We start from the raw sequence: 27,729 nt of genomic DNA, 5'->3' as shown, positions 1-27,729 counted from the left end.
AACAATATAGAGATGAATAAAGTACTAATATAACTAGTTTATTTATCATATCAATTCCTTTCTTTCTAAAATGCACACTAAACATTCTTCAAAATAGCCCTCTTACTGACCAACGCGTATGACTCATCACCTTGACCGAAAATCCTGTGGCTCTGTGCGGACAAGTTGTTTCGACTATTCCATTCATCAGGGGGGTCTTAAACAGTGTTTCTATAATTATAGGATTGCATTAGATAAATTAATTGGTACTTACTTGCTTCAATATTTATGATGCATATTCCACGGTCATTTTCTTTGAAATAATATTAAGTTCAATAAAATATGACGTTTTGAAAGCGAAACTCGGCTGTGGCGATGTAGGTGAGCACTGTGCATTGCGTAGCTGTACCCTATTGCAGAGTACAGGATACACATATTACGTAACGGCGTGCCCACCGAAGAAAGCGAAACTTGCATTTTTCTTAGAAGACATTCGATTGGATTGTACTTGGTCCGATTGAAGACAGTGACCAATGAAAATGAATTTAACATCAATGTAAAGTTAAGAAAAAATCCTTTCCAAAACCGTTTGAACTAAATTTGTCAATGAATATTCAAGAGGATGGTTACGCAAACAAAGTACGGCTATCAAACGGTGATTTTCTTCAGTATTTACTGTGTGTTTTCAATGAGGGTTTTGAGTTCGATATTTATTAACCTTGCATCGTAAATCACCGAAGTCCGGTGGAATTTTGAACTGTATTGTTAAGAAAATAACATAACTTTAGAGACAACACATTTCTCTGTTTAGTGCCGTTTGAACTAAGTTTTTTCGGTATTAACTTTTCACGCTATGGCTGTAGGAAAATGGTCTATATGGTAAAGTCATAGGCCTAAAACTGCGGCGGTCGAACTCAGTTTGCGTGCCGCACAAGGAATGGCGCTAAGGAATTGATATGATGACCTACATATATGCAAACATATAGTATGCATAACGTTGCGCTTATTAGATTGATCTGATAGTTAATTATTACTGGGCCTTATATGAATTCATAAGTAACTTAGTTTGTACGTACACTTCAATTCGCCTGATCCAATGTTCTCATAAACCAAATTTAAAAAAACGGTTCCTTGGTATGTAATAATCACTATGGCATTCAGCACACAACTCTATAGTTGAAGTCATGCTACATTGTCTATGTCATAACGCAGCCTATGGTTTAGTGAAGAGCGCAAACCCGGAACAGAGTTTGATCTTAAACAGCTATAGCTTACTCACGCGATACATCTCTAACGTACACAGTATCATCATAATGTGAGTTCAATACTGTCTAACATACACTGCCTGCTAAACTGGCGGAAGGATGCAATAAAGGTTAATCCAAATATCGTGTTATATATTTATTAAATATACTCCTCGCACGGTCATTTCCTTTGCAGGGAAAAATCCAAACAATTTCTAAACTGTTTCATTTTCTATTTTACACGCTGTAAGTTAAACAATGTGTTTGTAAAATATCGAGTGAATCACCTCAATTGAATTGCTATTATAGTACTATATATGGAATCATAGCCACTCATCTTAAATATGAAATATTAAATGTCTTTAGCTGTTGAATTGACACACACACAAATTCTTCTATATTTATATGAAATACCAATGCGAAAACATTCACATTAAAATACTCACTAGATTTGTGTCTAATTGTGATTTTTGCGTATATATGATATACCTATCCGCTTTACTCCTTTTCATTCACGTATTCTTTTATCGTTGATCCCTACATAGTTATGTATGCTCACATAACTCAATGGATGTGTCATTGAGCCACATGGTTTGTTCTAAGAAGATCATTGTAGGCCTATCTGTGATAAAGAATGAGACCCTGTTACCTGTGTGGTCTCTGGCAGGCTCATTATTTGCCCTGTTTGATCTAGGGTAACTTGAGAATTCCATGGGAGACAGGTATTAGTTGTCAACTGCCCCTGTCACCCCCTAACCCTCCCACTTTGGGGTTTCATAAGGAATCCAATATTTAATTTACCAGTCTGTGTACTAGTATCCCTTTAAGCGTTAACAGTAACCTACATTATTGCTTGTCTGTGTACTATCTGGTGCAAGAAGTTAAAGGTGTCTGCTACCTGGAGAAACATTCATTGAGGTCCTCTTAGTTAAAAAATTGTTTACAACATCTAAGCTCGAAAACATTTATATCATTCATAAAGACACTCTAAGCTGTCAAACATTTATAATAGAGGGCCAAAATGATAAAGAGATTGAATATATTAATTTCTAAACAGGTAAGAGTTCATCTTTTAACTTTGAACACATCAACAATCTATTGATTTATTTTGTGTGTATACCTTGTAAATGTATACATATCAGCCCCCTGTTTAGTGTAGTTTTATATTTATCATTCAGATCTTCTGTGATTGCAGAAAGCATCTAGAATGTAGACAATATTTAGTCGTTTGTAAGGCATATAGTGCGCCTACATGCTCAGCCATTATTTGTGTGACCTATGCAAATCCTATGTCATTTTAACTGTTGAATAATAACGTGTCTATAGAGTTGATTATTTCATTTATAATGCGCTTAACCAAAAGAAAACCAATGTGTATATCGTTATGATACGATCTACATTGATATTAATGTAAGAGTTTCGAAAGTAATTTAGGTATTTGATGGTCTAATATACACTCACAATTGGATATATACCATAGTGTTAACATGCGTCATGATGCTGTCGAGCACTACACCCTGTTTACTGTCATTCACTAATATGTGTTAATTGGATGATACTAAGTGTTCCCTATTCAAGATGCAATGTTACACGTTTACTAGTGATCATGGGCACAGGAACAACGAAACTTCGTGTGAATTTATAAAGGTTTCTAGAGTTGTAGCCATAGGACAATATACATATCGAAATATACGTAGGAACCCCCCCCCCCCCACCCCTTAACCCTTCCCAGCAACAAAATGTTTCAGTGGAAAGTTGGACAATATGCTGATATTGTTTCGGGCACTGCAAAAAAAGTGGCAATGGTCTTGTTTAATGAGAGACATTCCTAAAATGCCTGTAGTGCTGACATGCCGACTAGGTATGGACAGTCCACTTATTATTAACGTAGGTGATAACATACGTCATTGGGCACTATGCTATAGATATGTGGGCAAAATAGTCAAGTTAGTTGCCTGTCGTCATTGATGTGTGATGTGTTTAATGATCAATTGCATATTATTAAACATGTTTCCGAAAATTAACACTGTTATTATGTTTGATAGCTACTGTATATACGATGTCGGTAGAGGTGATGAAACATGAATTAGGATTGGAAGGACTAAGATAGGATGGAAGAGGCATATCACAAAATGAAACATTAGCAAATAGAAAAGACATGTATAGCTACAACGGGTGACCTCTGGTCCAAATCCAGCTCTCACTACAAATTTCTTTGCTATTTTCCATTGTTCAACTCTCCCGGTCAGTTTCCGTTATTCGTTTATTGTTACAAATATTTAATCTTGGCAGCAAAAGTTTGATCAATATAAGAAATGTAATCATTGCAAACAAAAATTGCGACCTAAAGTTCATTTTCAATGCCAATATCATTATATGTAAAAAGGTTGATAAACCCGGGCAGAATCCGTTGGTTTTGCCAATTATTTCCTTAATAACTTCCCAAGTTTTCTTTAGGTCAGTCATATATGCACAGAAAGTTTTTGTAAACTTAGATATCTTTGCTACACGAATACTGGCTGCCAGCTTATTTTGTACATGATGTTTTTAAGCTTACTGATAGAGTGCGGTTTTGAAGTAATGATTTGTGGTACGTATTTTTTCCTCTTCTTTTTTAGCTATAGGACAAAGAATACCGGAAGTAATTCTTGGAGCGACTTTCTGAGAACTCTTAATTGTGTGACATTTAAGTGGATAAATATTTCCACGAAATCATTCATGGCATCAATGAATTAATTAAAGGAGTTATTAGTAATTGTCAAGTCATAAAATTCGTCTCAATTAACATTACGTACCTCATGAATAAAGGTGAGCATCTTATGAGCAGGAATATCACGGTTGTTAATATTTATTTCTTTGTATGCACTGGATTGTGCGTTGCAATTGATAACATTATTGTATACAGGAAGATGATCAGTGACGGTATAAATTAATATTCCTGAAATATTATTTAAACTTTCATCCTTACACAATATGATATCAATAAGCGTAGCAGAGTATCGGAAATTATTGTAGGCTTGGATATACATGGCATCAACAAACAGATGTACACAGTAATCCAGAAACATTGCTGTCACATCCGTATAGTTGAGTAGATAAATATTGAAGTCACCTAAGATAAAGCAAGATTTCTGGGTAACTGCGTCGAATTCCAAAGAGGAGTAAAATCCTTGCTGAATGTAGATATAAAGGACCACCAGGCGATTTGTAAATCACACTGACACTGACTATACTGCGATCAGGGTGCGTGATTTCATTAAATAACTCAAATCGGTTGGAGTCTGATATAATGTCTGATAGTTTCTGTAAAATAGATAAAACTATGTATATAGAAACCATCACCACCACCACCTCTTTAATCCTCACTGCCAACATGTATGAAATTATAATTTGTTACTTTAAATACTAACTGGAGTTTTGTTATTAACCCTGTTCTCAGTCAAGACTACTACTGAGAAGTTGGAGTCGTGAATTATAAATTAAATTGGGGCTACAAATATCATAAATGAATCTAACAATGATTTCGTCATCAACATAATAGGAAGCACGACAAGTGTTATTGTCTGTTTCATTGAATACATTCAGTTAATTTACTGCTGTAATACAGAAATCCTCGGTTGATTCGATTTCATTTTTCATTTCCGTGATTTCTTGTGTAGAACTTGCATTCCAAGGAATGATTTTTGCCCTGTTTTCTGTGTTGTACTTGAGAAAGCGTTTCGACTTTTATCCAAAGCACTATCAATGCCTGCTTGCAACATCACTTCAAGCTTAGGGTTTGAAAATACTGTAGTAAAAAAAACTACGTGTTTACAAGTTGTGCGATTTCCCCCTCGTTTGTTTTAGTTAAACGTCCACTGAGCTCCGTGGAGGCAACGAACTATTTTAAGAGCCAGGGGGCACAACGGTTACGTAACGTATGTTTTTAGCATTATTGTAGTGCGCGTGCGCTCTACAATATGGCATTACCTGCCAAGTGAACGAGACCTACATGACTGGACGTCACAAATTAAAGTTTCATATAATATCTGTGTATTTGCAGTTTCAGAGGCAAGCTGCGTAGGCAACTTATTCTGAGCCTGTCATGGCGCTCACATGCGCCCTCACTGGTACCCACATGACTAGACGTTGCAACCTAAACTTGCATATAGTCTCTGTACAATTACACTTTCATAGGCTAGCTGCGTAGGCAACTCATGTTGAGCCTTTCACGGCGCTCCACCGCTGCTCCTTGTACGCTTTGTAAACTAGTTTCAACGGAAGACCTCACATATCATGTAAAACAGATTGTAAACCAGAATAAATTGTTACTTGTGAATAAGGCTTGCTTCTGAATGCAATTGCATTACAATAGGGCCACAAAACATGACATTGCGATGAAGTGTATGTTGAATTTGAAATGAAATGATGCATTTAGTACACAGTTGAGGGTTCGGGACTGCACAGTACGCATTGCAAGTTTGTACAGCTACCATCGCTATCGGCCTTATAGCCTGGAGAGCAGCAAGCTAGCTAGATATATTATTCAAACTCTTTGAACTCTTAATTATATCGATTTATTACTTCTCTAATTACAGTACAATGAAACATAGTCACGGGTTTTATGTACAATGCAATATATTACAAGCACAATAGGCTCCATGCAACAGTTCTCCTGCGTAACTGTAGCTTAATCAATTAATATATGTTGTAATATTACAGTTGTAGTTAAACAAATTGATGAAATGAATGTTCTTCAAAGTACAATACGGTTACTATACAATATCTTACAGTTTCTTATCAGCTTCAGTTTGATTCACGATATAAATGTTATACAAAATATGTAACTATATAATGTATTAATTTCACTCTATGGAACTTGCTACGTCACGGCCATTTGGCATAATTATGATTGATTTGAAAGCAAACAGCTCCTCTTGTAATGTACAACATGGGCTGGTCATACGAATCAAACCTACTTGTTACGTTAACGGTAGAAACTAACGTTATCTCGCTCTGCAGTCTAATACTGGGAATTATTGTGTTTATGAAAACTGCATGGTTAGATTTTTTTCTTTGATGATCAATTAAATCTTACTTCTACTCTTTAGTTTAGTTTAGTTGTTTAGTTTAGTTTAGTAGAAAAAAGGGATCAGGAGGGACACTCAAGTCCCCACAAGGACTCTATCGGAGTGAGAAAAAAAAAACTGAAGACACAAACACTCAGACCCGATTACAATGCTTAAAGTGCTTATCCAAAGCATTCTTAAAGCCATTCACACTACCTACAAGTACAACTTTCCCAGGCAAACCGTTCCAAATCATTCACAACCCTATTAGAAAAAAAGTTATGCCAAATATTAATCCTACTTTGTGACTTTTGGAGTTTAAGACAATAACCTCTGGTAAAACTACTATTAGCAAACATAAAATAGTCGGTGAAGGATAAATTGTCAAAACCAAACACACTCTTGAAAACCTGAATCAAGTCACCACGTAACCTCCTAAGCTCCAGTGTGGTGAGATTTTCTCTCCTGGAACTATTTAATTTACTTTCCACACTCTAAAAATTTAACTACAAAATGGCGGAACGATTCCTTGTGTTTATTCCTGTTACGATGTGATACAATGTAATCCAGGTACACACAGTATCGAATGAAAGAATGTCTTCATTACTTCCTGTAGAATTGAAGTATTACAACCCCTGAACAGATATTTTCCCGTTTGAGAAGTTTCGTATACATATTTATATATACAGCATGTAAAGTATGTACAGTCCTATATTTAGGACATTGGCAAATGAGTCAATACCTAGACTGATCCTCTTGATTTGATTCGCTCACGAACAAGATCTATCGGACGATCATGCTGCCAGAGGGTGTTCCATGATATTATTGAAATAGTTGTGTAAGTATTTTTAGTGTTGTTATCGAGCCCCATCCCCTCATCTTTCTTTGACGTGATAGAAGTATAGCAGTTTCTATACTGATATATGGTTTCTTTTAATTCATTTGTAATTATCTTTGATTGGGAAGTACCGCTATTTCCACCTTCCACACGGTTGTCACTCTCCGTAACCACGCGATAATGCACCTGAGAAATAGTTATATGCTATTACCCACACGGCGTATTATATACGCAGAAAATAACGTAATATTCAGTCGATGCAAATTAAAAGTGAATTGGTTGGATTCAAGCGCACAATCTGTAAACGGCAAAGAATGTATCTATATATCAGCTGACCTTAAATTTTCGTTTTGTTTTAAATCGTGGTCAGACAGCACTTACAGCTAAATTACTTCCTTTTCTAAAGAACCTTAGCAATGTGATAATGTAAGAAGGAAAGCTTTCAGATTGACCTTATAATGAAAGTTCCTATAAAAAAATGTTCAATTACGTTTTTCAAATGAAATCACGGGTAACACAAACACATGCTCACCGGCATTCAAAGCGAAAAGATGTTATTTTCAGATTTTGCAAACATAAATCCTGAACTGCTGAACATTGTTTATCACACTGCGAATATTAGTCGTAAAGGCAAAACAAATTTTCAGTAGGTTTAGAAACTTCAGTTCGTAGAAAGGCATTATATAGGTTATTCAGCTTTTTATATTGTAAATACGTATGCAGAGAGTTTGGAAGTGAATCATCTTAGTATATAAAATACTGCTCGACTTAAAAGGTTATTGAATATACACAGAAAACGAAGTTAACACAGTTTTTACAAAGTATCTTCGGCTTACAAATTGTTTCGAGTTGGTTAGAATCATGTTTGATCCCTAGAGTAAGGCAAACATGTCACCAAAACAGAACTAGTATTGTTCGCTACAGGTGACAAACGCCTACAGTGGAATTACTTTCCTATCGGTTTTCGAACCTCTGAACATACAATCAGCGTTCATAGCCTATAGTGGCTGGGTGTTCGCATATAAAGTGGGAGGCCTGGGTTCAAATCCTAGTGGAGGTTGGAAGTTTCTTTACTGTTCAGGATTTTCCAACTTACTACGACTTCAATTACTATATGTTCATTTATCTGTGTTGTTTACCTCCAGAGCATTAACAGACGTCTGTTAAAAGTATCTCTTTCAAGATCCGGCTTTAGGAATCAGTGTTTTACTGCTTTTATAGCTTACCTTATTACCAAGCGAATACACATTAACTTCACTAAGGTCTTAACAAACACGCAGAATAACTATATTCAACCAAATGCACTACAGAAGCAATCCAAACTGTACTTAGGAGATGATGCAATGCGGGGAAATTCCCTTATTGCGACAACAATCGTGACGTCAAGCTTACGCCTCGCATACGATTGAGCTATTCACTTCAATCAAGCATCAACAAATGCTACACACATAAACATCTTCAAAATGGCTGCTCATGTGTCGTACCGGAACTCTAAAATATGAAAATTCCATTAATATCAACTGTCAAACAACTGTAGTACTTCATCCCATGTCCATTTTCCTTATAAAATAGCTTACAATTCCTGGCGGAAAATAATGTGTCAACATTGTCAATACTGAAATGACGATGTACTGTAAGGTAGTTACCACGCTACTCAGGCATACACACAGTACACTGATAACAAAAGCGTGTTGAATTACGTATGTAGTGCAAGTGGTTATTACTTTCACAAGCGATACGGATGAACCGTTTATATTCTACTTACTTGCTACTAAACAACAGGTCATCTACGAATAAAACCAACATATTTAAGATCTCAAAACATTTATCCGGCTTAGAAGTGCTTAATTTAAGCAAATGGTAGGATTTGAAGACGATCTTACCTAGAGATGAGACTGAACATGCACAACTCGATGTAACGTCGAACACTTGTCTCTGGGCCACGAATGTAAACATCGGCATCTTAGTCGTGCGCGTGCGCAAACATACGTTATGTTAATGAGGTTGCACATTCATATATAGCTTTTAAATGTAATAATAATGATAATAATGAAGCCCAAAGTAAGAGAAAAGTTCTTAACGCTGTTCAAGGAAAATATGAACAAATAAACTACAATACAAACAGGACAGAGAAGGCCGAAAACAAAATCAATAAAACGTTTCGAGTTTAGATTAGAAGTTAGTTATTAAGAGCAGGGAGTGTTTCCATAACAACTCCCTGTTGAGTGTGTGTTGCGAATGGTGAAACGCAAAGTATCCCAAAGCTTCGGTGATGGAAACTCTCTGTCGCCGTAAAAGGATGAAGCTCCTGATTTGAGAAGAAGTTAATTCGATGGGCGGAAGTTTACACTGGTTGAATGAGATATGAGATCACAGATCGTAATACCTTCTGTGATTTATAAGGAGAATTTTTAAATGAAAGCGTTTGAAACGTTCAAGTTGTGTGTAAAATTGCATTATTGTATACACATATACCCATAGGCACCGGTCTTAAGTGCAGCTTAACCGAAGAAATGATAAATTCTTCAGTTTAAAAACGGTGGAAATATGAAACGATATGTAGAAACATTATTTCTCCTAAGGCATCCATTTTTGCGTATTTTTGTGATAGTTTCTCCTCAGGCACTTTTACCACGAAAATAAAATCATAACTAATCTTATTACGTACGCATCATAACTTCTAACTAATAGATGACGCTTATTTTCATCATGAATATGTGATATACGATTTTCAGTTGCTCGATTGCCATTGATGAAGGAAAAAAACGGTTCATAAATATGGTTTCGAGTGACCATTGATTGCGGTAGAATCCAATGAAAGATTAAAGTAATGACACAATGTTTAGCTTTCATCACTTAATAGTAAGGTACCGACTATAGAATATGTACATTCAAAGAGAAAATCGAAAATCAGCAAGAAAGCACTAAGCTGACGGTATAGGCTTTTAGGTTCTGTAACTTATGTAAGTTACTTAGCACGTGTTTTGTTATCCAACCTCTGGCCTAGACCGATATCAGCTGGCCCAACATTAGTCTTAGTAGAATAACCACGAGCATCTTCTCATTGCATTTCTCACAATCGCTAAGCCTAAACTTAGCCCATGTGAGACAAATACGGCCATGCCACCAAACAAGATGCATAGGCATATAACAGATCTGAGCGGCTCTCAGCTAAACGTAGTTACATATCAGATGCAGTAAACTAGTAACATGCAAATGAGACGAAATGCAAATTTGAAGATGGAAAGCCTTACATGTAGGGGAATATGATGCTTCTGTGTGGGATCGAAAATTGAGTGACTTTATATTTTTGGCTGAGGGAGGGTGAAGGGGGGGGGGTGGGAGGTGAGGATTTGATTTGGAGTGAAAAACCAATTCAGATTGCGACATAACCCACGCTAATTACAACAAAAACCGCGTTTGTATACAGACTAATTTCTTCCTTAATTTTCGGTAAAATTTCTTATAAATTAGATATGTTTTCAATAACTCCTTAAGCCGCCTAATATGTAGTGGTCTTTGTGTAACACACGATAAGTTTAAACAGCAGACTCTTCTTTGCATATACATCGCGCTATACAGCTCCAATGGTCTTCCGGGAATTACATGTTGTGATGAAGGGTATAACATGGTCTTCCGAGATTACATGTTGTGATAAAGGGTATACATGGTCTTCCAGGATGTGCATGTTGTGATGAAGGGTATAACATGGTCTTCCAGGATGTGCATGTTGTGATGAAGGGTATAACATGGTCTTCCAGGAATTGCATGTTGTGATGGAGGGTATAACATGGTCTTCCAGGATTTGCATGTTGTGATGAAGGGTATAACATGGTCTTCCAAGATTTGCATCTTTGGTGGAATTGTCTCATCTGGAAAGTTTGTCCGCAAAAAATTCAAGTAGCTTTTGATGGTTAAATCTGTTGGAAAATGAAACCTATTTTTTTTTTATCACATACAACTTTCCTTTTCAAATCTTCACACAGAGAAAGTTAACTTCCATATACCATATTCCAGTCATATGATTGGTCAGAAAGTCATAATGACCAGTGATTATTGAACTTTGTTTGAAAAAAAAAACTGGAGTATGTTGTAATCGCTTGTCTTCATAAACAATGAGAGAAGTGAAATATAGGTCAACTCATTAACCCAGGTAACTGAGATACATGAACATTAGATACTATACCTAAAGCGTTTATCAGCTCTTCATCAGAAAAGTACCCAGCAGCTTTACACTGTCTGTTGCATGTTCCAAATGGTCTGAAAAGTGTCTCATATGTTGATGTAACAGACTGAGTATCAAGACCAAGGGTCGAATAAACTGTTCATGTTGTGTTGAGTACATCTAACATCAGCTATTTATGTTTTCTCTTTCTGAATAAACAAAGGTGAAAATAGAGATATTATTGGCAATTATATTTGAGATGAAGGAGTCCTTTTAATACATTTGGCAGATTTAACATCAAACAGGTGGCATGTATTTTCGAACTATTTAAGTGTTTCAGGAAGAGACCCAGGCTGAGATGAAGTCCAGGTGGGCACACCTTTCAGAGACAAGAATATTCTTACATTTAATCTAACATATCTGACCATTCTGTAGTACACAATAAAACATTCATCTTCAGAGAATGCTACTGGAGCGCCGCAAAAATTAGGAAATACTACTATAAGGAAGAAATATATAACGAGCAAAACTAAGATACGTATGTCATGTCAAATTCTCAGCCCCTGAGGAAAGGAACTTTTTTACAGCAATGGATGGATTCAAATCAGGATAAATCAATAAACAAGAGCCAAACCGCTCTATGGTTCCTTGCTTATAAGTAATATGTACAAGGGAGCAGCACTGTCATAAAATTGTTATGTGGTCAGATGTACACATACAATATTATTGCCAAAAATATCACAAATCAACCCTTGGTCCTTCTGAGAACCTGTTGAGGACCGGGTGTCTGATATGAGTAAGAGCTGGCTTTGTTTACAGAACTCACAGAATCATCCTACCTGTACTTATTTAGAATTTTAGCAAAACCAAACAAAACCTTGATCTCTAATAACTTCACACACAAAGGTTGCAGAGGAGTTAACTTATGGACAATTTAGATCAAATATGGCCACGAAAATTCAATTAATCAACTTGAAAGAAACTAATACAGGTCACTGGAGGTCAATCTGAGGTCAAAGGTCACCCAAATGCAGGTCGCCTATTGGATAACAATAGCGTAACTCCCAACCTTGATCGATATTTGCCCTGAAATTGTTGTAAAAATACTAGTTTGTGACCCTTAATTGAACTTTGTTAATCTTGGATAATATAACCATTATGTTTGGAAACGATCCTTTACCCCATTCACAATTACTCCCAAAATTCAAACTTGACCCTTTCAATGGGATTTATTGCTTTTTTTAAATATTTTATTTTTGGCTTCTAACTGACCTTTGGTGACCTTCACAGGACCAGAAACAATACGGCACACCTTCTCACTATGGCGGATCTATATATCTAGTCTGAGTTTAGTACAACTTTTCCTTGTTGAGTTACAGTGTCCCCAAGCAAGTGTCACAGATGCACACACACAGACTCACACACATACACACACAAACCCGACTTCCTTTTGCTAAGGCAAGGAACCAAAAAGGTGCTTTTACTTCACCTGATCTAATGGAACTTCAAAAAGATGATCACCTATGACATTGAAGTAATCCTTTGCTGTTGATGGTCTCTCCCCATGTTGGCAGTATGGTTACACATTTTACTTCAGATTGTACAGTGATCTCAGAGGACATCGACCTCTCTCTTCCAATGGAACCCTCATTTCCTCTTTGGTAGTGATACAGTATTGGCAACCGTGAAGGCCTACAGTAATATATATATATATATACATATATATATGTTAAAAGATAAGGATAATTGCCCAGTTATTTTAATGCCTTGAGCAACAGAGAGCAAACTGCCATTATTTTGATGGTGAAGCATTCAATCCAGTATATTTGGGTTTCTGTAGATTAGCCATGAAGGGGGGTGGGGGGAGGGGGGGTCAATGGGAACCCAGATAAATTCTGGCCCATTCAAAAATAAAAGGAAAGCCAATTGGAAAACTGTTGAACAAAGACCCTTCATAAATTTTATTCGCCACTAAGAGAAAAATAAAACAATTGCCGTCCCAGACCTTGACACATTTGGTCTGAAAACTAATAACCTACATAACTAATAATGAATTTACCACTGGCTCCTGTAATTCCATAAACAAGACGAAGATATCCATAATCACCAAACATGAAGATTGGTAGTTTCTCCTCTCTGTTAATGTTAAGATATATCATGAAGCTATTAGCGCTTTGCCTATAGAGGCTTGTAAGATTGCCACTTTCAGTCAAAGTTTAGTACCTGTTTTTAATGACTTAATGTAAACTTACATTTGCTTAACTACTTACTCTACTCAACTTTGGGTAACTCCATGAGTTGCTCACAGTGTTGTTGTATCCCTTGAGGTTAGCTCTGAAGTCATCAGCTGGAAATATGGTGACCACAACAGCATTGTGGTGAAATCAGCTATTTTGGAAAATCTGCCTAAAGTTTCCTCCATCCTTGCTTGTCACCTCCAACTTTAAACCAGATCTCATCGGCAGGAATTAAATATGTCCACTTGAAAAGCTTTTAGTCTATGCCAAAAGAAACATAAAAAGTACTTGCTATTGGTCAATTTCAATGAGCAGACATTTAATCACCAGCTGAATTCATAGCGCATGATATTTTTCAAAGTGTCATAACTTATTGCTTTTAATTGTATGTATAGTGAGTGGTATTCCAACAGTCAACAATTTAGTATGATTCTAGGATATGTTTTTTATTTATTTTTTATTGTTTATACTATTATATATAGTGGTATTTCTACACACTAAAATTTTGTAAGAGTCTGTTAGGTTTCTTTTAAGTTTTGTTGTTTTAATGTTATGTATAGTGGTACTCCTACAGCAGATAATGGTAAGAATACCAACACTTAATGTCAATGCAAATCACTGTTAAAAATAATGTACTAAGAGAAGTCAGTGCAGAGTATAAACATTTTATCTTCTCTCATTGCAACAACAACACAATTATTATGGAAAACCTCATTGACTCCCTTATTAAGAATCTCCTCATTTAGTATCTAATTAATAAATCATATGCTCAGAATGATTTAACATTCTCCTTAAATAAGCTAATTTTGTTTAAACTGGCAGGAGGTTTTGGCTCTGGTAGAGGGGGGGGGGGGGTAGTTTAGGAACTTGGTGGCTAGAGGTCCAGTGAGTAAAACTCCAGAAGTTTACTTCTGTGAAACAGTCCAGCTACCGGGAAGGGAATTTTTTTTTCTTGGATAAGTTCTCCTCCCGGGAGAGTGGTATTGCCTGGCCTGCCTTGTTATCAAGATATTCTCACAGTAACTTTCTAGTCCATAAAGCTGTTGAACGATCTTTTCTTTCAAGAAATCTACACTAACCCATGGTTTCTCTTGATGATTGTACCATCTTCCTCATCTTGGTGCAAACGAGGTACCCACTCTGCTGTGGCAATGTTACTGACAATGTCCTGCATTGACCCGATCGCATACATACTGTTTCAGCCACCTGTAACAAAAACACAAGATCCAATAGTGTTTATATTTAAAGGTAATTTACCGAGTTTTGCAATTGCTGTTGCAGTTATATATCCACTAGTGGGTATGAAGGCAGAAGGCATATTAATTGTTATTGTATGCTTAAGTAGATTTGCCGGTTTATAGGCTTTAAGTTTTTGATGATCTTGTTTAGTGCCTTAAACATATGATTGAGGTTGTTTTGCAAGTATTTTCACTTATTTTTAAGGATGTCTAGTGGACACACATGCAAATACAGTCACTACAGGCGCACCTCTAGGCATTACTAACACCTGCCAGCTCTTATGAAAACACATGCAAATAGAGGCACTCCATGGGCACCTCTAGGCATTACTCATACCTGTCAGTTCTAATGAACACACATGCAAATAGATGCACTCCATGGGCACCTCTTGGCATTACTAATACATGTCAGCTCTAATGGACATACATGCACATATAGGCACTACAGGGGCACCTCTAGGCATTACTCATACCTGTCAGCTCTAATGAACACACGTGCAAATATAGGCACTACAGGCGCACCTCTAGGCATTACTTATACCTGTCAGCTCTAATAGACACACGTGCAAATATAGGCACTACAGGCGCACCTCTAGGCATTACTCATACCTGTCAGCTCTAATAGACACATGTGCAAATATAGGCACTACAGGCGCACCTCTAGGCATTACTCATACCTGTCAGCTCTAATGAACACACGTGCAAATATAGGCACTACAGGCGCACCTCTAGGCATTACTCATACCTGTCAGCTCTAATAGACACACGTGCAAATATAGGCACTACAGGCGCACCTCTAGGCATTACTCATACCTGTCAGCTCTAATGAACACACGTGCAAATATAGGCACTACAGGCGCACCTCTAATACATGTCAGCTCTAATGGACATACATGCAAATACAGTCACTACAGGCGCACCTCTAGGCATTACTAATACCTGCCAGCTCTTATGAAAACACATGCAAATAGAGGCACTCCATGGGCACCTCTAGGCATTACTCATACCTGTCAGTTCTAATGAACACACATGCAAATAGATGCACTCCATGGGCACCTCTTGGCATTACTCATACCTGTCAGTTCTAATGAAAACACATGCAAATATAGGCACTACAGGGGCACCTCTAGGCAATACTCATACCTACCAGCTCTAATAAACATACGTGCAAATATAGGCACTACAGGCGCACCTCTAGGCATTACTCATACCTGTCAGCTCTAATGAACACACGTGCAAATATAGGCACTACAGGCGCACCTCTAGGCAATACTCATACCTGTCAGCTCTAATAGACATACATGCAAATATAGGCACTACAGGGGCACCTCTAGGCATTACTCATACCTGTCAGCTCTAATAGACACACGTGCAAATATAGGCACTACAGGCGCACCTCTAGGCATTACTCATACCTGTCAGCTCTAATAGACACACGTGCAAATATAGGCACTACAGGCGCACCTCTAGGCATTACTCATACCTGTCAGCTCTAATAGACACACGTGCAAATATAGGCACTACAGGCGCACCTCTAGGCATTACTCATACCTGTCAGCTCTAATGAACACACGTGCAAATATAGGCACTACAGGCGCACCTCTAGGCATTACTCATACCTGTCAGCTCTTATAGACACACGTGCAAATATAGGCACTACAGGCGCACCTCTAGGCATTACTCATACCTGTCAGCTCTAATGAACACACGTGCAAATATAGGCACTACAGGCGCACCTCTAGGCATTACTCATACCTGTCAGCTCTAATGAACACACATGCAAATAGATGCACTCCATGGGCACCTCTTGGCATTACTAATACATGTCAGCTCTAATGGACATACATGCAAATACAGTCACTACAGGCGCACCTCTAGGCATTACTAATACCTGCCAGCTCTTATGAAAACACATGCAAATAGAGGCACTCCATGGGCACCTCTAGGCATTACTCATACCTGTCAGTTCTAATGAACACACATGCAAATAGATGCACTCCATGGGCACCTCTTGGCATTACTAATACATGTCAGCTCTAATGGACATACATGCAAATATAGGCACTACAGGGGCACCTCTAGGCATTACTCATACCTGTCAGTTCTAATGAACACACATGCAAATAGATGCACTCCATGGGCACCTCTTGGCATTACTAAAACATGTCAGCTCTAATGGACATACATGCAAATACAGTCACTACAGGCGCACCTCTAGGCATTACTAATACCTGCCAGCTCTTATGAAAACACATGCAAATAGAGGCACTCCATGGGCACCTCTTGGCACTACTAATACATGTCAGCTCTAATGGACATACATGCACATATAGGCACTACAGGGGCACCTCTAGGCATTACTCATATCTGCCAACTCTAATGAACACACGTGCAAATATAGGCACAACAGGCGCACCTCTAGGCATTAGTCATACCTACCAGCTCTAATGAACACACGTGCAAATATAGGCACTACAGGGGCACCTCTAGGCATTACTCATACCTGCAAACTCTAATGAACACACGTGCAAATATAGGCACTACAGGCGCACCTCTAGGCATTACTCATACCTACCAGCTCTAATGAACACACGTGCAAATATAGGCACTACAGGGGCACCTCTAGGCATTACTCATACCTGTCAGCTCTAATGGACACACGTGCAAATATAGGCACTACAGGGGCACCTCTAGGCATTACTCATACCTGCCAACTCTAATGAACACATGTGCAAATATAGGCACTACAGGCGCACCTCTAGGCATTACTCATACCTGTCAGCTCTAATAGACACACATGCAAATATAGGCACAACAGGGGCACCTCTAGGCATTACTCATACCTGCCAACTCTAATGAACACACGTGCAAATATAGGCACTACAGGCGCACCTCTAGGCATTACTCATACCTGTCAGCTCTAATGAACACACCACCAAAAGCAATAATAGGCTCCTTAAATTTGATATGGTACATCAACAAACCAAATATGAGGTCTGCCCAAGCTTTCATTCTTGAAATATCATGTTTACAAGGTTTTCAAAATTTGACCCCCTGTGACCCCAAATGAACTTTGACCTCAACCAGAAACAAAAGTTTCCTGGTAGTCAAGGTGGTACTTCTACAGACTAAATAGGAGGTTTGTCCATGATCCCCCTCTTGAGATACCATATTTACAAGGTTTTCACAACTTGACCTCTGGTGACCCCAATTAAACTTTGACCTCCATTAAAACAATAGGCTTCTTGTTCTTAATGTGGTACATCTACAAACTAATACGAGGTCTGCTCAAGCTTTTCTTCTTGAGATATTGTGTTTACAAAGTTTTCACAATTTGACCCCTGGTAACCCCAATTGACCCAAGTGACATCAAGTTCACTCCTGTCTATCAATGGTTCTGCACATCGAGTTCATAACAAACATCTACATTAGTGTTCTTTGTCTTATTACTTTGCTTTTACTCTCTTAGACAAACCTAGCTAAGGTATACACAAGTTAAACAACTTAATTCCAAAATAATATAATACTAAGCGAACGTACCACTGCTATGAATTCACTAAGTCTTGTGTTGTGATCACAATCTATTGGATTGCAGGTTCAGTTCCTGGTCAGATCATTATGCTGTGTCTTTTTGCAAGGCTCTTTATCACCACGGCTCTTTACCCAGGTAAATCAATTGAGACCTGAGAGGTATCTTGTACATATAGTTGCATGCCCTGGTTTGTAGAGCTGCACCCTATGGGAAGTCCCCCAGGGGAACACATAAATATGGCACACTGTAGAGTGACTGTTTGAATTGTGCAAATTTGGATGTGTGGATGTGACAAATTACCACTGACCAGCGGCTAACTGTTATAAAGTCATGTCAGACGGTCTCGCCAAGACTGGTCATGATGTTGTTTCCTTTAAATCCATTGACTGAGACTTTTTACCTTTAGGTTTTGATTTATATTGGTTATTTAAATTTGATGGAGTTTCACCAGTGATGTTGGCATTGGCATTAGCAAGTTACTCACAGAAATGGATAATTGGAAGTGTTCCTGTACCTTACCTGTGGTTCTGTGTTATTTACAAAGTGTATCACTCAGTACAGGCAACATTGCTGTAATATGAGTACAAGTTCAGACATGTCACTACTGTACATGTCTACAGTACAGTAATAACAAGTTACACACAGAATTGGAAAATTGGAAGTGTTCCTGTACCTTTCCTGTGGTTCTGTGTTATTTACAATGTGTGTAACTCAGTACAGGCAACATTGTTGTAATATGAGTCCATGGACAGACATCTCACTACATGTCTACAGTACAGTAATAACAAGTATACACAGAATTGGATAATTGGAAGTGTTCCTGTACCTTTCCTGTGGTTCTGTGTTATTTACAAAGTGTGTAACTCAGTACAGGCAACATTGTTGTAATATGAGTCCATGGACAGACATCTCACTACATGTCTACAGTACAGTAATAACAAGTATACACAGAATTGGAAAATTGGAAGTGTTCCTGCACCTTTCCTGTTGTTCTGTGTTATTTACAATGTGTGTAACTCAGTACAGGCAACATTGCTGTAATATGAGTCCATGGACAGACATCTCACTACATGTCTACAGTACAGTAATAACAAGTATACACAGAAATGGATAATTGGAAGTGTTCCTGTACCTTTCCTGTGGTTCTGTGTTATTTAAAATGTGTGTAACTCAGTACAGGCAACATTGCTGTAATATGAGTCCATGGACAGACATCTCACTACATGTCTACAGTACAATTATTACAAGTTACACACAGAAATGGATAATTTGAAGTGTTCCTGTACTTTTCCTGTTGTTCTGTGTTACAAAGTGTAAAACTCGCTACAGGCAGCAATGCTCTTATATGAGTAAATGTACAGACATCTCACTACATGTCTACAGTACAGTAATTACAGTTACACACAGAAATGGATAATTGGAAGTGTTCCTGTACCTTTCATGTGGTTCTGTGTTATTTACAAAGTGTATAACTCAGTACAGGAAACATTGCTGTAATATGCAGAGTTGTCAACAAGTCCCTAGCTGCAAGTCTCAAGTCAAGTCTCAAGTCTTTACCAGCAAGTCTCAAGTCAAGTCTCAAGTCACCTTGAAAATTTTGAGCGAGTCTCAAGTCAAGTCTCAAGTCTTTGGAGGTCGAGTCTCGAGTCAAGTCTCAAGTCCCTATGAGCAAGTCCCAAGTCAAGTCTCAAGTCTTTGAAGTTTGAATACAATGATGCAGGCTACGAATAATGTAACAGTGTTCCAGGAATTATGTGGTATAAATTAAACAGCCAAATAGCAAAACCGGGGCACACGCCACGGAACAAATTACCTCAAAATTTGCTAGCCACTGTTTTATTGAAAAAGGCCAACTTTCAGCCAAACAGCAGCCCTGGATGGAATATTCAACCAAGCCAATGGTAGTTATGGTAACGCATGTAGTCGTCGTTGGGCGCTCGTAATTCGAGCGTACACGCAGGGCCGTCTTAACGCATGGGCCCACTGGGCCCTGGCCCAGGGCCCCGCGATGTCAGGGGCCCCGCAATCACAGTAACCCCGTGTCTTAATCTGGGAGGAAAACTTATTGAATAGGCCATTATGCCTGATTGAATTCGATACTTGACAACTTGTGACGAGAGTTGGTGAAACACTTGAGAGTTTGACATTAAATATTCAAATCTGAGTTGGCAACCCTGGAATATACAATGCCCCGAAGGCTTACACAGAGAAACTGTTACTCCGTAACTATAAGAAAGAGGAAATTGCCTCAGCCACGAAAGGCATAAAATTTGAAAACCGTGGGCAATACCTCACTACCAAACCTAAACAAAAGTAACCACCACTTGTGTTCAAGCTCACCTTTACACCCCATATCAAAACCACGCATTTGAAAAAAAAAAACACTTTAGAAACATTGGCACTTAATCTCGCAACACGCAACAATTATCCAAACTGTTTCCAAAAGAACCGATTCTAGCCTACAATAGGGCCCAAAATCTCAAAGATTTACTTGTTAACTCAAGGTTTCGTACAAACGAAGAATCAGCTGACTCTCAAGGTTCACACGAAGCTCTTTTAGATGCTCTTATAGCTGCACCATGAGTCCATAAAAACTTGTGCACAGAAAATAGATGCATTTTGAGAATGAGACGCCCAGGCCGAATATAAAATATTCAAAGGCTACTACTGATGAAGCTCCTCCTATGAAGTTTGAAAGCAGAAACCGGTCTAGTTGGTCATAAGAACCTACGCTAGTCTCTCCTACTATTAACAGTACACTCAATTCACCTAATAGGTGCAAATATGTTTCACCATGAGGAGCATCTATAAGTTCATGTTCCTCGGGCCCTCCCTTAAAAATACTTCACGTTCTTGGCGACTACGTTGCGTTAGATAGTGTAAAACCGCCTACACCTCCCTCTCAGTTGAAAGACTCAACACAAGGGTGTGACAAATGGTAAGTCCAGTATTGTTAGGGAAGGGATGGAGGGCAACTGGAAGATTTCTCTTCTATAATGTATTTCATTTTTTAGATATATCACGTATGTTATTCAGCTAAAGTTTTATGCTTTATGCGCGACATAGGGAGGGGTGGTAAATGCAGGCATGTCTATGCTTGAGCGATTGTCAAGGATGTCAATTTTTCACGCAAATTTTTTCGAACTCACTTGATTGATGGGTCCCGCTCCATTGCCGGGCCCAAAGCCCGGTGATCACTTAAGACGGCCCTGCGTACACGAAACCATAATTATTTATTATCGATATCAACTTATGAAGTTATTTAATGATTAGAAAATTGTGAAATACAAACAAGTCTCTAGTAGAAAAACCGAGTCTTTTGAAGGCAAGTCTCAAGTCAAGTCCCAAGTCTTTGCTAACTTTTTGGGCAAGTCTCAAGTCAAGTCCCAAGTCTCTGACAGCCGAGTCTCGAGTCGAGTCTCAAGTCCTAAAATTTGCGACTCGAGTCGGACTCGAGTCCGAGTCCCTGACTCGAGTCCCCAACTCTGGTAATATGAGTACATGTACAGACATCTCACTACATGTCTACAGTACAGTAATTACGGTTACACACAGAAATGGGTAATTGGAAGTGTTCCTGTACCTTTCCTGTGGTTCTGTGTTATTTACAAAGTGTTTCACTCAGTACAGGAAACATTGCTGTAATATGAGTACATGTACAGACATTTCACTACATGTCTACAGTACAGTAATTACGGTTACACACAGAAATGGAAAGATGGAAGTGTTCCTGTACCTTTCCTGTGGTTCTGTGGAAAAGTATGGTATGAAATATGCTGTTGACAACCTCCTCTAGCTGCTTGCTCTCAACAGTCTGAAAAAAGGAGAAGAAATGAATGAGAACAAGATCCACAATAAAATGGAAATCAATGCAAAACAATAAATTGTTAGACTTGTAACAAATTATCAGCTTGATTAAGGTGAGAAGGATTGGCTAACAAATACCAACAATGTGTGCTTTGAACCAGTGCAGTGTCTCACACTGACAGAAAGGAACACACAGTATTACCATTGGTTCAATGTGATGATACAGAACTCCCACTGTTCCCTCCTTAACATTATTACATAACAGTATAGTATGACCGCATTCTCAATGAGGTCATTTCCCCTATCACCCCTCCTCACCCATAGGTACTGTATTGTTTGTATTTAAATATAAACTAAATAATAACATGTGATGAACCCCCAGTCCCGATGCGCCCTCTAAAGCTAACAACTAGAGCATCCAATCGCAGTAACCCTATTATTGCACAATAAGCACAAGCCCACGATGTTCAATAAATAAGTACAAGTTAACCTAACATAACATTATTCATATAGGCCCTCCTGTTACGTGTATGGCAATACTTCATTAAATAAGCACAAGCTAACCTAACAAAGCCTAGACCAAATGTCAATCATATAGGCCCCCCTGTTATACAAGAACTGCAATTCTTTGCAGGATGCAAGATAAGTCAGATTGAATATAGTTGCAAGTCTCGGTGGCCGAAAACATAATTTAATGGTCTATCGACATTTGCTGAAACTTACAGAACTGTAAAGCAACAGTCAAGACGTTAGTCCATAAACAGTACAACCTGAAATTTACAGAACCAAAGTGTTTGAGATTGCATGTTGTACTGCTGTTTATTTTATATACTTGTTTCTCAATAGGGTCAGCATTGTGCTTTGTGTACATCACTTTTACATACATGTTTATTGAGGGCAGGGTAACTTACAGCTGGGAGGTATTAAAAAGGAAAAGTCAGTTCCAGGGAGGGAGGGCCCAGGAACAATCGCAGGTGGTGTACATATCAGTATTTTTCTAAAAGTGTACATCCAGAAGTGATAATTTGTTACCAAAGCAATTAAATACTCTGCACATATTTAAACTTATCAATGTCAATATGTTAACTCTCATATCTGCAATGCTTTGAAATGACTTACAGTTTACAGTGTCATGGTACTGTTTATTGTGTTATTGATATCACTAAGTAGCAACTCGTAATTAGGTTTAATAACAACCATTTAAATCAATATATTGTTCTCTTACTAGTTCAAAGACTTGAGATCTGGCATTCATCCTTCTATTGAGTTTTCTTCTCCACTGCTCGCCCTGTACGTCTGAGTTAACTGTGCTGCAATAAAAAAATTGGAAGTAATAAATTATACTTGCAGATATAAACATGGTCAAAAATATATAGGGATGACATAAAAGTAAGTACTGTAATTAACACGGCTCTCAAATAAGAAGAGAATCCATTAATGAGATTTACTGTAAACTTCATTTGAAAGGATCAATTTTAACCAACATTATTGACAGCAACCATGATTGTAGTACATTCCAAATGTACTTATCAGTGGCCTACAACAAACCTTATGAGTTATGATCCTATACCCTACACATCTATACTAAAAACACTCTTCTACTTCTCATAAAGACACAGGTACATAGCTATAGTCATCCCACCAATGTCCTACAGCATACTTTGGGGTCATTATGATCATATATATACCCTACACATCTATGCTAAAAACACTCTTCTACTTCTCATAAAGACACAGGTACTGTACATAGCTATAGTCATCCCACCAGTGTCCTACAGCATACTTTGTGAGTCATTATGATCCTATACCCTACACATCTATATTAAAAACACTCTTCTACTTCTCATAAAGACACAGGTACATATAAGAGTCATCCCATCAGTAAGCTGATGGTAAGCAATATCACAGTATCAATAAATTGCCAACCATGTTACTGTGCAGACAGTGCAGTATACACATTTATTTATTTTGAAGCCATTCTCCCAACCCCTTCCCCCCATTCTAAGAGCTGGGACACATCTTAAAGTGCAATATTAATCTTTCAGTCAATGTGCAATTAAGACAAACTGGCTTAAAGCAAGGAGATTGTTGAGTAAAGTCTGCAAACTGATAGTATCAGCAATGTTTGGTTTCCAGGTTTACCAAAGTATTGAACCAGACTCGCTAAATTTGATGTATTACCCTCTGACTAGTGAACAAAATTGGCCAGTATAAGTAATGTAATGAGCATAGATAGTTTACTGTAGCAGTTTAGCAAAGCTAGATTGACAGGTATAACTGCACTGTTATATGTAGTCAACCAATAATTGATTACTGATGAAGTGTCTAGAATTAAAATCCTCCAACGAAAGTTTCAAAAAGTTCCTTATAAAAACATAAGAAAATCACTTTCTTACATCTCTAATCACTAAAACAATGCTTTAAACTGCAGTGTTAATAACATGGCATTTCTGAAGTTAGGGCTCTAGGTAAGTTGAGGCTGAAATTCCAGTATTTCCACTTTGGATTAGTCCAACACTGAACCTTGTCTTTTCTCTAACATGTATATACTGTGTGTCATACATTATGCGAGCATGTGCTCCAACCAGCTGAACCATCACGGTGAACAAAAATCCCAAGCAAAGGTTAAAATACTCTAGTTCTAGCACAGGATAGGACTATCCTGCTACTGCAAGGCCTCAAATACACCCATCATTTTTTTACATTTGATTTTGAATGTTTCTACTAGTAATAGTACTAGAACTAGGAACTGTAACAGTAGATCCTTATTATAAACACTAGCCAAATGTTCAACTTGACGTAACGCAACGGGTGCTATGCTAATTCAGCCTGTTCTTTATTACTGTAAAGTGTAAATGCACTATCCATTAAAGTTACTCCCGTGCGTATCATAGCCACTCGCTGAACTAGTTACTGTAGCATACACATGTATCGGCTTAGGCTAGATATAGGCTAGGCCCTGGCCTAGTCAGTGGGAATTAACTTTTACTAACTGTTAGGCCAGGAAATCCTCTGCAATGGCGAAGATATGTTGAACAATACAGATGAAGCTTAAACATTACGAATGTATATTGACAAGCTTTACAAGTCACTGCCCAAGCTTATCGTGGGGTATCTTCCATTGCATCGAGATAACGTACAATTGCGCACTAGACCAAGAAAAACGTAAACATTGGCCCATGGCGTAATTAAACAATGTTTCTGTATCACCGTAGTAGTTCATTATAGAACGCCGAATGGGTAAATAATTATGGGAACAAGAACTTGCTGTAATTACAAGTGGTTGTTGCTGCATGCTGTAGTTTAGTTAAATGGATATACAGTTGGAAGTCTGACCTCAATATATGACCGTTACTAGCAAATTTTCGAGCACAGCTACTTGACCCGGAAGTAATTGTTTCGCGCAAATCCGGTTCTACGGACTTCGGTTCGCTACTTCCATGTATGGATGTAATCGGTAAAATTCGCAAACATCCCAATGTCATTCGGGTTTACGAGTATCGTAGCTCGATAAAGGATACTTTAGAGACTCAAATACGATCATTTCCGGAAAGAAACGAATATTTTACCAATAGAACAGTGCATTTTCTTATCGACGACCAACGCAAAAACATAAAGGTAAGTCAAATCGAGTCGACGTCTATCGTTATGTGACTTTCGCGTCTTAGACAACTTTTAACCGTAAAAATAGCATTTTTGTAATATATAAGCTTGAATCTTACTCATATTTTTCAGAAAAGTTGTAACTCCCCCGAAAAGTGTGATTTTTTGGTCAACGAAAATGGTGCTCCTATGTGGTTTTGGTTGCCCCTAATACATGTATCCTAACGTACATAATACACATATACATGAAAGCACCGTATCCTATAACGTGCAGCCTAGCGCTATATGTCGACTATGATGTAGCTAGTGCTAGATTTGCAACGTCTCGTATTTTTCGTAATCTTTCTATTCGGCATAGATTCCCTTCATTTATTTGCGTTAATATGGAAAAATCAGGGAGTTGATAAGTTACGGTACTACTTATGGCTACTTAATAGTTAAAATTTAAAAATTCGAGGGCATAGCGGACAGTAATATTACTAGTACAAGCCTAGGCTAGCCTATAGGCCTAGTAATTTTGTATTTACTAAAGTAATATACTACGACAAGTTTTTACTACAGGTAGGCCCTAGCCTAGTTTTAGTAATACTAGAATACCTGCATAGTTTAGTCCAATTTTAATAACGGACTAAGGCTTATAACCTTTAGTTCTTAGCCTACTCCTTCTTGTCCTTGTGTTATAATTCTAAGGGGCCTGTTCTTGAAAAGATTTGGACTGCATAAGATACAATTTAGTATTATTATTATTATACAAAAATTATTAGTAGTACTAGTAGACTGCCTTTGTACTATGTATAAGTTAAGATCATGGCTTATTATGAGTTTTATTAAAGCTCTACTGGGTGAAAATTTCCTCCATCCTGGGATCGGGATCCATTTCAATGTCACTTTGTTACAAGTGTTCAAGACCGTTATTAGATCCATGACTTAAGTCTAGGCCCAATTCCCTATGCTTAATATGTAGTTAGGTAGAGCAAGATACGTAACACAGAAATAAAACTAGCTTGCTTTATACTGCTTACACTTTATACTTATTGCTATTACAGTTAGACCTACTGCTGGTACTTGAGAACAATTGCACCTCATAGAGCCATGTAGTTGTACATAGCTACTTATAATTCCAGGTGACTTAAACAATATCAGGGATCATTTTGTGACAACATGTTTTGCTGTTAACAAGAGTTTACGATCTTTTTATTGTTAAGTTGTTTTCTATGATAGGTACAGTAGTAGAAGTACTTAGTTAGTCATTCACGTACAGTCTTCCCTATGTGTGTGTGACACACAGATTTCTCTAAGGTGCTTTCCCATGTATATATGACCAAAAAAAAGTTATTCCCAAAAAGAAGAAAAGTTTCATTCACTATTAAATTTGTTTTGTTATGTATAATGACTAACATTGCAAAATGCAGTTCCACTGGTATTAAGTATTAGCCCAGAGAGCTTCCAGAGTTTATTACATCCCCATGTTTATTATCCTCATATCTGAAGTGTTCATATAAGAGTTTATTTATAGAAATCTGTTAATAAATGTAGTCTCACATTCTATTTAATACTATATATCTTTAAGTTCCTAGCTCTGTTATATGTACCCGTAGTAAGAAGGAATGCAGCCTGTGGATCAGTTAAGTGCCTGTTGTTACAACTCTGCTCCAAACTATTGTTTGTTTAATCAGGTTGTATTATTAGTGTGCTACCTTTAAGCAATTTTGTTTTCTATATATATGTAATTTACATTTTTCCTCAGTTTCTGTTATACTCTTATAGAAAGAACAAGTTGTGTGCAGCAACAGGCTGTAATATACTCAGCAGTCTCATGCCTATTCTCTAGCTAACTCGAACAGGTTATTGGCCCAGACACATACACTGGAAGTTAACTGTGTAGAATAGATTGTTGTTTGGAATTTATGTGCTGATTTTGGAACCATTTCCTGGGAAATGTCAGTACTTAAATTGGTTAATTTAGTCGTGACAACTGACCAATATGGCTGGAACAACAGAAGATATGACGTGGAAAATTAACAAAATGGATGGCTCG

General features: G+C 37.8%; 2 protein-coding genes across 7 annotated transcripts in view; both read right to left on the bottom strand.

Annotated features, from left to right (window-relative positions):
- Positions 1-11,483, bottom strand: part of LOC139982256 (uncharacterized) — an 87,710-nt gene extending 76,227 nt beyond the window's left edge. For 3 of the 6 annotated variants that reach the window (XM_071994914.1, XM_071994918.1, XM_071994919.1), the window contains exons 1-2: positions 11,296-11,483; positions 8,993-11,029 (exon numbers count right to left, since the gene is read on the bottom strand). Coding sequence is in view for 3 of the 6 variants with exons in the window: in XM_071994918.1 (XP_071851019.1) it covers positions 8,993-9,012 (20 nt within the window). In the remaining 3 variants the exon portion in view is untranslated. Of the gene's footprint in view, positions 1-1,055; positions 2,888-8,992; positions 11,030-11,295 lie in introns of those variants that run through there. The other 3 variants (XM_071994915.1, XM_071994916.1, XM_071994913.1) reach the window with 2 other exon arrangements.
- A 2,149-nt stretch (positions 11,484-13,632) lies between these two features.
- LOC139982273 (autophagy-related protein 101-like) overlaps positions 13,633-27,729 on the bottom strand; it is a 68,276-nt gene continuing 54,179 nt past the window's right edge. Inside the window, exons 6-7 of the mRNA XM_071994960.1 lie at positions 14,591-14,717; positions 13,633-13,772 (exon numbers count right to left, since the gene is read on the bottom strand). Of these exons, the coding sequence (XP_071851061.1) occupies positions 13,768-13,772; positions 14,591-14,717 (132 nt within the window). The 3' untranslated portion in view covers positions 13,633-13,767. The remainder of the gene's footprint in view (positions 13,773-14,590; positions 14,718-27,729) is intronic.

This window comes from Apostichopus japonicus, chromosome 16 (assembly GCF_037975245.1).
Source record: "Apostichopus japonicus isolate 1M-3 chromosome 16, ASM3797524v1, whole genome shotgun sequence".
Taxonomy (NCBI): domain Eukaryota; kingdom Metazoa; phylum Echinodermata; class Holothuroidea; order Aspidochirotida; family Stichopodidae; genus Apostichopus; species Apostichopus japonicus.
This window is presented reverse-complemented; position numbering and strand designations above follow the sequence as displayed.